Genomic DNA, 14,867 nt, shown 5'->3' with positions numbered 1-14,867 from the left:
CGTCGAATAAGAAAAGAGAAAGAAGAAGGAAATTTTCAAACAGGAGTAAATATAACATACTTGTTGTATATCTAAAAACTTTAGGAAAAGGAGTAAAAAAGTGAAAATTTAAATTTGAGTTACTTATCGAAAATAAAATTGAAAATAGGGTCTTTTGTGTAATTTCTTGTAAAAATAAGGGCGAAAAGAGAATTGAATAAGAAAAAGAGTGAGATGGAGTGGTAAGATTGAGTTTTAGGAAAGCGGAGAGTAGAGAGTAGAGGAGGGAAAGAAAAAAAAACATAGATTTGTTATTTTGTAATAATAAAATAAAATTTCAATAATATTTTCTTCTCTTCTTCTTCTAATTTGGGTCGTAGGAAACTATCAAAAGAGTCAAAGAAACTAAGAGCTGAAGTAACCCTAATTGAATCGAAATCGCTTAACCCTAAATTGGGAAATCAGATCTCCAAGCAAAATTGGCGCTTCTATGGAAAAGGTAAAGAAAAAAGTTTGAGATTGATTACGATGGTTGATGGTTAAATTGGTGTAATCCATTTGTATTTGGAATTTCAGGGTGCAGGCTTAGAGGGGTTATCAGAGATGGATGATCTGGCAACCACATTCGCAAAGGTATTTATTTGTTGACTTGTGTGTCTTCTTCTTGTTTGCATAACTTAATAACTTGTGTTTATGTTGAAATGGACAGTTGAATAGAGTTGTGAGTGGACCAAGGCATCCAGGAGTTATTGGTGATAGAGGATCTGGATCTTTTTCAAGAGAAAGTGAGTGAAATCACCCCATGCTTTTAACATAACATCTTTGATAACTTACTTTTTACTTGTAAAAGGCAATTGTAGATTGAGGGAACACGATGCTAAGTTGACGACATAAATTATTGTGTTGTTGGAAATTATGCAGTCATCGCTTATTCCTGATTATGTTTGATTTTTAGGCATAATTTATCTTTAGCTGTATATCTGTTAATTCAACAATTTTCTTGAAGATTTACAGTTCAACTTCTTAGGTTTATCAGGGGCATATAAAGCTGCTCTTTTAGTTCCCAGACAAGCATCCTTGTGCTGAGATATGCATGCATAAGTTCAAACACTTGCGTCTCGTTCTTTATATGTCCATATCTGTATGAACACCAGCATCTTTTTTTTCCTCAATTAGACGATCTCTGGTTCTTGCACAATTAAATGGGTTCCAATTCTGCTTTTAAGTGCCTTTGGACACGTAGTAACTCACTTTACATATCGAGAAGTTTCCACTTATTTGATTTGGGATTTAGAACCAACGGAAGAAGGGACTATTGTGCCTAGAGATCCGGTTTCTGTGTTCTATCTGTGCTTATTATTAGCTCTCAATAAGAACAAAGTGCAGCCTCATTGATAAGTTCAAATGAACCATCGGTGCGGGTTTTACATGTATTTTTATATATTCAGATAAGATTATAGGAGCCTGTGCATATTATTAGTTCTAGATTACAGAAAAAGGCATCCCCGTTGACCTGTCCACTAAACATCGGATGCAGGTGTTATATATATTCCTACGTACTCATGTTAAAGAATGTTTTTGCATTAATTTTGTTGTTAAAAAACATGACAATTCATTAGTCTCTATCATGCCGTTCTGTGCTGAATTCCTGGATGATATAATTCTTCTTTAACATGGCAGATGACTCTATGCAATGCTTTTAGTTAATGAATTTGCTATATTTCTTCCTTTTTGTAAACAGATTTTAGACTTATTTTAGCAGATTAAGAATATTATGTATAAACCCTACAAAACTAAAAACTTACATGAAATTTTGCTTTATTTGCTTAGTGGAACAAATATAAAGTTTTCCTGTTTCTAGTGAACTGTTAATGACTTGATGAAGTAATATGGTTTAAGATTTGAATATCGGAATTTTTTTAATCAATTTCAAGTTTCATACTTGCAACAAATCTCATTTGATTAGTTGATTTACAAGTTTTGGAACTTATTTCTATTTATAGAGGCGGGCGCTTTTAGTTCCTACCATAATAGCCCATCTAATAACTTTTTGTTATCAGGTTCATCTGCCACTGATCGGGCACAAGATGAAGAACTTGCCAATTGGCTAGATCAGCAAATGTTTGATAATGAAAATGGTCAGGAAGGAAAGAGATGGTCATCGCAACCTCAACCTTCATCTGCCCGATATTCTGAATCGAAACCATTGCACAGGACTTCCTCGTATCCTCAGGAGCAACCTCAGCTGCAACGGTATTCAAGTGAACCAATTCTTGTACCTAAATCAAATTTCACATCTTTCCCTCCTCCTGGGGGCATAAATCAACAGATCTCAGCAGATTTTGTCAATAGTCTTTATCTTGATAGGGGACCTCAGACCTTCTCTTCTTCAAATCTTTCTCCTTTGTCCAACTCTAATCTTCACCTTGCGGGGATACATCACCGTGGAAATATGTCGTCTTCTGGCCTCCCTTTTAGTAACAGGCCACTACATCATTGGGTTAACAACGCTGGCCTATTACAAGTAGATCAGTCTAGTCTCCTGCAGAGTATATTGCAGCATCAATTATCCCATAAAAATGGCTTATTGTCTACACAGCTGATGTCAACTGAAAAGCAGAGAATGCATACTCCAGTCCAACCATCTTTGGCTCATTTTGCAGCTATGCAGTCTCATCTTTATAATTCTCATCCTTCATCGGCACACAAAATGATGCTTGGTTTATCGGATATTAGGGATCAAAAACACAAATCATCCCATAAAGGCAGACATTCTGCACGTCTCTCTAAACAAGGCTCGGATGCAAGCAGTCAGAAAAGTGATAGTGGGTGGTTGCAATTTAGATCCAAGTACATGACAGCAGAAGAGATAGAAAGTATTCTGAAAATACAGCACGTTGCCACGCATAGCAACGACCCATATATAGATGATTATTACCACCAAGCTCGTCTTGCTAAAACATCTACTGGATCAAGAATAAAAAATCCCTTCTGCCCATCTCACATGAAGGAGCTCCCTTCTCGAGGTCGTAATAGCACAGACCTCCAGTCTCATCTCCATGTTAATAACGCTCCAGGAAAGTCTCCCCTCTCTTGCATACGCAGGCTAAAGCCTCTTCTTGATGTGGATCCTCCACCTGGATCTGGTGATGGGAACTCTGAAAAGATAACTGAAAGGACTTTGGAACAGGAACCTATGCTTGCAGCCAGAATCACTGTTGAAGATAGCCTATACCTTCTGCTTGAGGTGGATGATATTGATCGATTTCTACGGTTTAATCAGCTACAAGAGGGAGGTGCTCAGCTCAGGCGTAAGCGCCAGACACTGTTGGAAGGACTAGCAGCATCCCTTCAGATTGTTGATCCTCTCGGCCAAACTGGTAAAACAGCTGGCATGTCCTCTAAGGATGATATTGTGTTCCTGAGGATAGTTTCGCTTCCCAAGGGTCGAAAGCTTATCTCTAGGTTCCTTCAGCTTCTTTTCCCGGGTAGTGAACTCACCCGAATTGTATGCATGGCAGTATTCCGTCACTTGAGGTTTCTGTTTGGCGGCATTTGTTCAGATTCAGGTGCAGCTGAAACAAGTGCGAATCTTGTGAAGACGGTGTGTGGATGTGTGAACAGCATGGATCTGCATGCACTGGGGGCTTGCCTTGTTGCAGTTGTGTGTTCTTCAGAACAGCCTCCATTTAGGCCTCTGGGCAGTGCTTCTGGGGATGGGGCGTCTGTTGTTTTGAAGAGTCTTCTTGAGAGGGCGAGTAAAGTGTTGAATGACCCAAAGGGTGGGGTGGCCAATTATGGGCTTTGGCAGGCATCGTTTGATGAATTTTTTGAACTTCTGACAAAGTATTGCCTGATTAAGTACGAGTCAATACTAGAATCAGTGTATGCAACGGGTACAGAAGGTTTTGATGCAGAGGTGCGGGCAGCTACGAAATGTGAGATGCCTGTGGAGCTCTTACGGGCATGCCTTCCTCATACAAATGAAGGGCAGATGGAGCTCTTACGACAATTTGGGCAGCAAAGAACTTCTATTACAGGGTTTAAAGTAGCCACATGAACTCACATGGATCCAACGCCAGATATCTGTTTACTTTTGTAGCGTTGGAAGCAAGGACAAGTATTTTGGCTGGAGGGAATGTACAGTACAGTACAGTACAGGGACAGGTATCTAATTGAATTGAAGGTAAGATGTACTGTTATAATAAAGCAGAAAAACAAACTTGTTGGGGTATCGGATTCATCATCTTTAATTAATTATATAATCTTTTCTACTTAGTGTATGTATCTTATGGAATTTTCTGTATTTTGTTATTTAGTGAAGGTATTCGGTTAAGCTCAATCTCAACAGATTATTGTTGCACCTCATTTTTCTGCTTTATGGGATTCTGACTGCTGATCGACTAAACTCATATATGTAGATAAATGACAATGAGATAAAGGGTTGACACTGCCCTCAAACTTGTATTTCAAAATTAAATAAGTTCATTTTAATTTTTTTTAAATCAATTAGGTATTTAATTTTTTTTGGGTCAACTATGTTTTCAAACTCTCTTAATTTAGGTCAAGTTAACACTTTAAATTGCGTGACTTATTTGACTCCCGAGACATAAGTTTGGAGATCTAGTTGGCTGATAAATAAAAAATGACTTGTTAGAAAATACAAGTTTGAGGACTTAATTGATCCAAAAAGGTTAAATTAATTTATTTGATTTTGAAACACAAATTTGAGAGCCGCGTTGACCTTTTTTTCAATGGCAATGGTATTTAATAAATTACATAGAAGCATTTTCAATGCAACTATATAAAATAAAAAGGTGTAGTCTATGGTCCAACGTTTACCCTTCAAGATAAAATATCACCTTATCGGTATTTGTGTTTATAGGTAAACTGAGAAACGTTATGAGGTTTAAAGAAAAAGCAATAAACAAACTAACTCATGACTAATTCAATTCATATGTTGTATATAAATGCGGGAAAAAAAACACACAAATGAGCTAATCATGTTGATTTATTATAAAAATGCCAAGTGGTCTAATTGTTTTCATTCATACTAAATTCATGTTTACATTAAAGAGGTAACAATGGTCATTATTTACACTAAATACATACTTCATCATGTCTCTACACGTGGCGAGCTGATTCAAAAGAAAAATTAAGAGAGCAATATATGTACATTTTGTCTTTTCCTTCTCCATTCCATCTCTCACCGTTTCTTCTCTTTCTTTCATTAACTGTCATAATTTCAACATTTGATTTTCAATTTTTTCTTCCTTTCATTAACATGCAAAAGTGCAATTTAAATTTATTTGGATCAACCTCTTTTTCTTCTTATCCTGAATTTGACTTAATGCCTTAAAAAATTCCGACCTTTTTATCCCCTTTTCAATCCTACCCCGACGTTGAAAATTTGTCAATTTTACCCTATTTATATTTTTTCATTTCAATTGTACCCTGAAGCATAAAATTTTCCTTTATTTATTTGACAAAAGTTTAAATTTTTTTTTTAAAAATGGTCAATTTAATATAAAAAATTAATTTAATGCAAAATAGAGATTCTTTTTCAACTTTTGCCAAATAAAAAAAAGTCAATTTTATACTTTAGGGTACAATTGAAATGAAAAACAAAATGCAAAATAGGGTAAAATTGACTGATTTTTAACGTTAAGGTAGGATTGAAAAGGGGATAAAAGGTCAGGGCTTTTTCAGGCATTAGACCCTTGAATTTAAACTTCGAAAAGTACACTTTTCTTAATTTTATTTTTGAAATCAGTTGTGGGTTCTTGAATGATGATATTTATGGAGTTTCATTCGGCTTCTATTGGCTTTAATTTTGTTAGGGTCGTGATTCTGGAATATTGCTCTTCTTAATTCTTATTATTTTGTTTTCTAGATAATAAATGATATTTTTTTGAGTTTTGGTTGTTGGATTTGTAAATGTCACTTTTCTCATATTCAATTCATCAAGCACAAATGATCGTCATCCAAATTTCCTTTGATTTGTTAGAATTTGGCGTAGTGTTTAGCAGTGATGACGACATTACCAAAGACTCAGAAAAAGAACACCAATTATTAATTAGATATAATTAAACAAAATTAATTAGAAATTATTAATTAGTTATAGTCAAACAAATTTATCATAAATTCAGTTTGTTCACTTAAAAATTCTGTGTAAACTGCTGTTAACAACTCTTATTAATGTCACGACCCGATTTCACGAGCCGAGGCCGACGCTAGAAAATGGGAGTGGTAGATCTGAAACCGGTAACAAGCCTAAAAATACTTATAAATTTTTCGCGTTTCATAAAGCGTGTTTCATATATGAACCAATATCAAAATACATGTGACCCCAGTTTGTAACATACATCAGAGTTAAAATGCGTTGTACAAATGCATAGTCAAAAACATCCAGACTACTGCAGACTACTAGAATGAAAACCTTCTTTCACATCTGTAGACACCTATTTTTAGAACAGGTAAAACGCGATAAGGAACTGAAACGTCCAATGATGATTTCCAGAGAAATCCGTGCGGATGACGAGCTTTCGTTTTTCATGCTGGAATCTAAACAGGCGTAACCTGTGCGCAGTTGCAAATTTGGAGGATTAAAACGCAATTAGGCGTAAATAGCCCATAAAAATCCAAAGAAATCGTAGTCTAAGTCCATAAATTGGACTAATTGCAATGTCTTAGAAGTTTATGGTCCAATTTGCACGTTTTACGGACTGGAATTGACCATAACCTAACCTATAAGACTTTAGTAGTATTTTTAACACTTTTTGGCACCAAAATAGACTTTTAGCACCTTTTTACTTAGCTAGCAAGTCCAAATCCAAAAATTAAAAGGAAAATTAAATAGGCTTAATTACTTAAAAACCACTCACCTTGAACTTTTTTTTCGTTTATACCCTATACCTAGGAAAAAATTCATTTATACCCTGACGTATGTGTTTATGTTTCACCTCTATCTCGAGGCACTAAATTAACCTCTTTTCATTAAGAAAAAAATTTAAAATAGTTCTTATTTTTAACCTAAGCTAATTAGAGTTTAATTAGAAATGAATTTTTCTCTAAATGAATGACTATTTTAAAGTTTTTTTTAAATGAAAAGAGGTTAATTTAGTGTCTCGGGGTAGAGGTGAAACATAAACACATACGTCAGGGTATAAATGAATTTTTTCCTAGGTCAGGGTATAAACGAAAAAAAAGTTCAAGGTGGGTGGTTTTTAAGTAATTAAGCCAATTAAATAAATAGAGTTTAAAGCTAATCTTAACACCTAATGACTTATCACTTAACAGTTTAAACCCTAGAAGACTCTAATCTAACCCTAGGTCACCCATTCCCCTATACATACAACCTTAGACTAGCCATAGCCGGTGGCACACAAACCCTACAAATACAGACATAAAATTCGGCCACCACCATTAGACTAGCCATAGCCAAAAATCACCACACATACACACAAATCTCCAGTCCAAAAACACTAATACGTGTTAATTCTCCAAGAACACAACATCTGCACGGATTTGAAGCTGGATTTCGCATCCACTTCGCCAACAAACGAGCTAAGGACTCAAACCGGTAATTCTTAGGACCCTCTTATTATGTTCTTTTAATTTTGCCATAAATATATGTATAATTGCCATGATTGTTATGATTGTGTGCCTAGAATGCATGTTTAGCTTATAATTGCCTGTTTTCCATCAAAATTGCTATGTCAATCAATTCGATGCTTTCAATAAATTGACATGAAATTTGATGATAGACATATTAAATTGCTGTAATTAATCATGTTTAAGCTCAAATATATAAATCCAGTTAATCAAGAGCTCTTAGAATGCATGTTCCTAGGAGATTTTAGCTCTTTTTTTTCCATGAAAACTCGAAATTTGTACTTGCTGCCTAGAAAATAAATTTGTTTAAATGAGCTTTTAACACTTTGATTCTGCCGTATTTGGATTGCTTGTTCGATTTTATGCTGTTTTGACTACTTTTTCATGAGAAACGGACTTGAAACAAGTGAGAATGAAGCAAAACAAAATCCTGGAACTGCTGTCAAAATCCCGCGCCGCCGCCACTGTAACCGGCGGTGCCGCCAAAACAAACTGGTTGCGCCGTCCCCTTATCCTGCCGGTGCCTCCAGATCCAACTAGCGCCGACTTCATCTCTCCTCAGCTCTGCAGATTCGCTTCTAGATCCTTCCAGCTTCGATCCAAACTTCCAGACGCGTTTTCGGGCTCATCCAGACTCCGAATTAGGCTCAGTTTGATTTCAAAAATATTGTTTTAGTTTTAGGACCTGTTTTTAATAGTTAACGGGCTTAACCGAATATTTTTAGAGCCTCGAAGCCCGCTATTGTAATCTGCCCACTCAACCGGGCCCATTGAATCAGATCCGATCTGACCAGCAACTTCCAGACCGGTTTTGGGGTTCAACCGGAATCCGAATAACCTCTGGTTTGAACCAGTGGATTCTTCTCGACGAGTCGGTCAACTTCCGTGTTTCGACCGAGAGCCAGATCCGACCAGACCGACGGTAAAATCAAGCTGAGTGCCAGCCACTCCGAGTCAACGAGGTTTAAAAGTATTCCTAACATTGTATGTATATCCAACTGCCCTTGTGTATGCAGATATTGTTTATCGTTTTCCAAATGCATTCTAAATCAACTAATAACCGGTTAAAGGACTAATCACCTAAAATTAGCCCATTAATGCAATTCCAACCCATCAATTAGACATCGTAGGATCAATACAAAAAAACAGTAATAGTTGTACTGGTTTTTCAAGGCTCACCTAATAAAATCAATCAACCATAATTATACATCTGGTTTTAGGCTTTGTGCATGTAATCAATCCAGACCAGCCAGACTTATGACTATTTGTTAGAAACCTCTAAGGTTAGATGCATGTTTAGGAGCACCTGCTACTGCCTCAAATGCCAGTCCAGATAGAGTCATATGCGCGTTAAATTTGTTAACTGCTTTCATACATGTTTATTTACAGCTTTCATATCATGTGAACTTGTTGAGATGAGATATAAAAGAATATGTCCAATAAATAAAGCCGGTAACAGATAAGTCAAGCACAAGAGTCTGAAGGAGGTCCACGAACCCTAGTCCTTGGTCTGATGCACGATAGTCTTACTGGAGGCGAGTTAGTTTATCTAGTCGGTTAAAAGGAATTTCCTAGTTGAACTAGTTGGCGACTCCATATTTCAAACCATTTCCAGATCGAGAAGTCAGTCATAAGCCTTCGGCGAGCGGCCCCCGAACCCTGCTCCGCTTACAACATCTTGTACAAATGACTTCCGAGAATCAAAACTTTGGAAGCTACGGGGTCAGTATAAAACTGAGTGAGTTTAATATATTATAAGCAATATTACATAAAGGGTGAAAACGTTTTAAAAAACCGCTTTATATAGAAAGTATTGCTTTTCTCAAATCTTAGTTTATACACTCTTTACTCAATTCATCGTTTCATATACGTTTTAATGATCATATATATATTTGAATGATCGTATATACTTTTCATAGTATATACATCCCATAGACCATATATGTGTCATATTCGTATTTGACATCTTTTATTTCTTGTAATGGTTTGATGTTTGTCTTTCTCGTTTTGTTTCTTTAATTTTCGACGGATGTTTTAAACTTTGGATCGTATTGTCCTAATACATCCATATCGAGCTGCACTCTGACAAGTCGCTTGTAGTTTGATCCAGATGACTTGGTCCCGAGATAGTTCCACTGAGTTAACCACAACCATTTGGTACGTTCTCGGGATAGTTCCACCGAGTTTAACTCCCTAGACACAAGTCCCGAGATAATTCCACTGAGTTCAACCTTGTGTCTGTCGTAAAAAAAGATATCTTCATCTCTGATACTGCAGATTTTCTGAACTTTACTATCGATCGCCGTTGTCGTCTAATAGGACGATTTGTTTCATATCGTTGTTATCGTTCTTTATCGTTCTCGTCTCGTATTAATTCTCGATATTTTATGTTTGATTTTTTTATCATATGAGTCTCGATGAATTTTATCGAGAATAGGTGAGATATATGTCTCGGGATAGTTTTACCGAGTCCAACCTCGTATCTCTGATCTTTATTAGTGATTGTACTGTAGTACAATTTTCTTATCACTTATATTAATCATTTCGATAATACAATTTACTTCTCTCGTATATTTATCGTTTCAATACTATAAGTTTGGTTTTCTTGATCCTTTATGGACCATGACATGCACATTACAATCTAAACATACATTTACAACACACGCACATATAGGGTATTAATTTTTTTAATAGTACATATTGGAATGTACAATGTTTTCTTATTCTTGCATTATTCGATATTGAATCTCGTATATTGCTCGATATTTGATTTCATTTTATATTGCTTTACCCCTTCCTCGGTATATTAAGCATATACGTTCCTTCGTATAATTATGTTATATTTTGAATAACATAATACATCAAATAATCGTTTTCAAAGCATACATTTTAGTACAATTTCAAAGATATAATACATATAACTTTCAAATACAATCAATTATATAAATATTCATATAGCCCTTCGTATTAAAATATGAGGCTTTATGAATATCAACGAGTAATTTAAAGTGTATGCGCCACTTGCTATCCAATACTTTAAACAAGCAAAGCATTAATCTCGATCCTTAAATTCTGAGTCTCGTTGGTAGTCCCCTCGTCGGGTCTATACAATTATGATAACATCGTGAATTAGTGATAATTGTACTTACGACTTTTTATTTAAAAGCTATGTTTCTAGCCTACTTCAGCTATCAAAACGCTTATCTAAAATAGAATGGATCCCAAACTAAATTGACATTCTTATGACCGGCCCCTAAACAAATTGACATTCTTAAAGTTCAGAATGTCGTGCACAATTTTTGTTTAGGTCTCGGACTGATAATAGCACCCAAAGGTGTCAGAAATCAGCCCGGAAGTTGATTCCTTGGGTTGTTCTAAAAATTATAGGGCAATTTGCACAATAAAATGTTCTACTTCAAATGAACATTTGAGAGTCCGGATTAGGGAAAACTTAAACTTAGATAATCATAGATAACATCTTTAAGTTTCTGTACCAACAAACATAACTTAATTTAAATTTATACAACTCAAGATATTGCTCTCGCAATATGGCTGTTTTGCAGAACAATTTTTTGCCAAAACTTCAAACTAGTTTGCGTCGATTCGTATAGCAACTTATTATGCGTCGAGACTAAAATCTTAACTGATATCATATTTCTGCAGCAATATAATCCAGCCTCCATACACATCAATACCAAATTCAATTCAAGGCATAAACATTGTCCAAATTCATTTAGACATGAATTGCACACCTAGGCCGAACCTATCATGCATTTTTGCATACAACATTAAACAATCAAAAACTCATCATTAATTCAGCTATAAAACCCTTAATTCATGCTTATAATCATCACTTGAAATTTATATCTTTACTATAGCCTGAGGGCCGAATACCCTAATCAAGTTCCATGCCAAAATTCATCCAGCAATTAAGCATTACAACACAATTTCTATATTCTCTGATCATCAATAATCAAACACCACAATTTCTCTATGATTGCCGAACCATTCATCTAATTTCATCAACTAAGACTCAATCAATTTCATAAATTACCTCTCCTTAAATGACGTTCTTATGCCGAAGGTTCAATCACCACAATTTACCCTCAAATCCTTCATTATAAGCTATTTCACCTTACACAAACAATCAAACAAAATCCCCAAATTAGCTCGAAGAACCCCAAAATTTCTGATCATCAAATGACCAAAATCAACCATAGAAACCTTAAATTAGAGACCTTACCTTAATTACCTTTAAGTTTAGGGTTGATTTGCATTAAAAATCTTGAATTTTGGTGAAGAAATGATCATCTTGCCATGAAGAGAGCGATTCGGCCATTTGGGAGTTAAAATGGAGAAATGGAGCTTTTTGGCTTATGATAAAGAAATGAATGATTCATTCCCTTATAAGCTAAGTGGTTGGCTAAAAGGACACTTTGGTCAGAGTGGCTAAAAGTCCACTTTAACTTAAAAAAATTAATTTGCACTTTTATCCAAATTCTTAAATAACCGTTGTGCTTAACATTCAAAACGATCTCAGAAACTCTTTTTCCAATTAATTCTTAATTATTTTGAATTATAATAATTTTTACTTCAAATTATTATTGGCTCAAAACCAGTTTAGCTCAAAGGGCTAAATTGTTACTCTAACTCGTATTCTTAATTGATCGTCAAGCATACTTTTAAAATGATTTCGTATATTTACAAAACTTTGACGATAATTTATTAATAATATTTCACGGACCTTGGCGTGAAAATTATTAGCTCGGGCTTTCCAATTTATTTATTTTATTTTATTTCCATTCTTTTTAATTCCGCTCAAATCCAATTTATTGAATAATAATTTCTCATTTAAATTATTATTTTACGATAATTCTGATAGACCCGCTTTGGTCTAATTTTTTTTATCCCATCTCAATTCGATACTCTCGATCTTAATCTTCATGATTAAGCCTCGTGGCACTATACATAATATCTTAAAAATTTAGGTTATTATATCCTTCCCCCTTATAAAAATTTGTCCTCGAATTTTCATAATCTTCTAATACCACTTAACTAATCCTTTAACCTTTCCATATCAATCTTTTTCTTCACGCTTTCGCTGCGAACTCTTATCAATCATTCACTAATTGTTGGTTTCACAATTATATTCATATGAGTTTTCATCTAACACCATTCTTAGGTGGAAGTACCTCGATATACTTATGTCACTTCTTATGTAGACAATCTTTAACTAGCAACCTTCTTTTTTGACCATAACTAGCAACCTTCTTAATACTTGATTCATGATCATTATGAATCATTTCTCTTTCTTTGACCTTCTTTGATTAACGTTTGTTTACACGTAGGGTTCATATCCCATGATGTAACTAACTTCTATGTTTGATTTCCTCTTTCTAGAGGTACACTTGCTTTTAGCTGAAACGTGGTCGCTATCACTTTACAAACGTGTAAAGTAGCATCGTTGTCATTGTATTTGTTGGACCAAGTCCCATTTGAACCATAATTTTGAGTTTGACAATCAATTTAAAGAGCCTAATAATGTTTATTAGTGTGTAGGAACATATAGAAACCATCCCAAGTTGAATCAGAGCTTTCTAGCGAGAATCGAAAAATCGGAATTCCCACTAGTCCAGTAGGTTTTCGCGCCCAAGATGCCTCAAGCATCACAGGCGAGATCCACAGATCTCGGGCGCGATTAGTCATATCACGGGCGTGATATGCGAGACACCCAAACACCTTTGAATCTCCAAATATATCACGGGCGCTACGTATACATCACGGGCGTGATGAATATGACCGTTGAAGGTCCAACGGCTATTTCAGAGCCCTCGATCAGTTCCTTGACAAGTGGCCTTCAACCATTGGCTGAATCCCTGACCTTTGTATATCGCGGGCGCGACATAAGGGATCACGGGCGCGACGGGCAAAGATTCGGCACTATCTTGAGTTTTCTTCTAGAAGATTCAAGGGTTTGTTGTTGGGGTTATAAATACCCATTGTCTACCTCATTTATGAGGTTAGACACTCCAACAACAACAAACATACTCAAGCATTCAATTTATTCTCTCTAAATTTATTGTGCATCATTTATTGATTGCTTATTCTCTTTGTTGATTGATTAATCATTGTGATTCAATCATTAGTGTTGTAGGTTTGTGTTTAGCCTTAGAAAAGCACATTGTGAGTTTGAGATTATCTCTTAGAAATCTCTTTGTAAAGTTTGTGTTTAGCTTTAAAGCACAATTCTAATTAGTGAATTCTAAAATCTCAATCCTTGATTGAGTAGTGGAGTAGGATCCTGTTGTGATCCGAACCACTCTAAATTGCTTGTGTCAATTTCTCTTCTCTTAAACTTCTCTTAAATTTTAATTACCCACTAAACCTTATTCACCCCCCTCTAAGGTAGCTACATAGCGATTTCAGTATTTCAAATACAAGACTGCTTTTGAGAATTTACGACTCAAATCTCGATACGCTTCATTTCGCGTTACCTTACTCGTCGTTCTATACATATATGTTCTTAAATAGGCCTAACAAGGTGACCAGTCTTGTTCTATGCCTCCATGTACATAATCAATGTTAAGCTTACTTACGTTTGAAACTCATCCGTTTAAAATGACATTTCTTTTCATATCTCAAATCATGTCATAATTGTGCACCGGTGTGATGACTTCTCTCATCACAAGAGTTGCAAAGACGCTCCTCTATTCATTCTAAACATACACAATGTATACGATGCATGTCCTACTAATGAATGTAATATTGATGTAGCGATGAAATTCTATTCGTGTCAATGCAATGTCTTTATGGTTCGTGTTCGGGCACATTTATGTCTTTTCAAAACATCTCATTTCGATCAAATACTTTTCTTTTCATAAAACAAGATTTATGTAAGTTTCTTTCGACATCAGACTCTATATTACTACTTATTCTTATCATTTATCGTTTGCAAAATACAGACATCTTTTGCACATGAAAAAATGTAATTCTACTCATATGTTTCAGACGTCGTTTGAAGAGTACGTCCTAAACGTTCTTGTCTATACTAGACTAACTCAAAAGATTTGATCACTATTGAGCTTTTCACGTTCGAACTTTCATGATATTCGCTTTTACTATATGGTTCATTTGGTGGTATCTCACCAAAAACCATCGCGAGAACTATGTCTTTTAGGAAATAGTTGATTCGTGTTACCCATAGTATTCTACCTTATAGAATGTGAGCATTCCTTCATATGATAACCTTGTTGTCCACACTAAAAGCATACATC

At 35.3% G+C, this 14,867-nt stretch overlaps 1 protein-coding gene across 1 annotated transcript; it reads left to right on the top strand.

Annotated features, from left to right (window-relative positions):
- The first annotated feature begins 227 nt into the window (after positions 1 to 227).
- On the top strand, positions 228 to 4,321 carry LOC126681231 (protein PAT1 homolog 1-like). Its single transcript, XM_050376714.2, has 4 exons — positions 228 to 478; positions 556 to 612; positions 689 to 764; positions 2,040 to 4,321. Exons 1-4 carry the CDS (start codon positions 470 to 472, stop codon positions 4,037 to 4,039), a joined length of 2,142 nt encoding a protein of 713 aa, XP_050232671.1. The 5' UTR covers positions 228 to 469; the 3' UTR covers positions 4,040 to 4,321.
- Positions 4,322 to 14,867: the final 10,546 nt, after the last annotated feature.

The sequence above is a fragment of the Mercurialis annua genome, linkage group LG5, assembly GCF_937616625.2.
Source record: "Mercurialis annua linkage group LG5, ddMerAnnu1.2, whole genome shotgun sequence".
Classification (NCBI taxonomy): domain Eukaryota; kingdom Viridiplantae; phylum Streptophyta; class Magnoliopsida; order Malpighiales; family Euphorbiaceae; genus Mercurialis; species Mercurialis annua.
Note: the sequence above shows the minus strand (reverse complement) of the source record. Positions and strands in the feature narration are given on the sequence as shown.

Excerpts from the sequence above, each read along its gene's own strand:
- LOC126681231 (XM_050376714.2), top strand. Across the intron at positions 613-688 it reads TGGCAACCACATTCGCAAAG|TTGAATAGAGTTGTGAGTGG; the intron begins GTATTTATTTGT and ends TGAAATGGACAG. Across the intron at positions 765-2,039 it reads TGGATCTTTTTCAAGAGAAA|GTTCATCTGCCACTGATCGG; the intron begins GTGAGTGAAATC and ends TTTTGTTATCAG.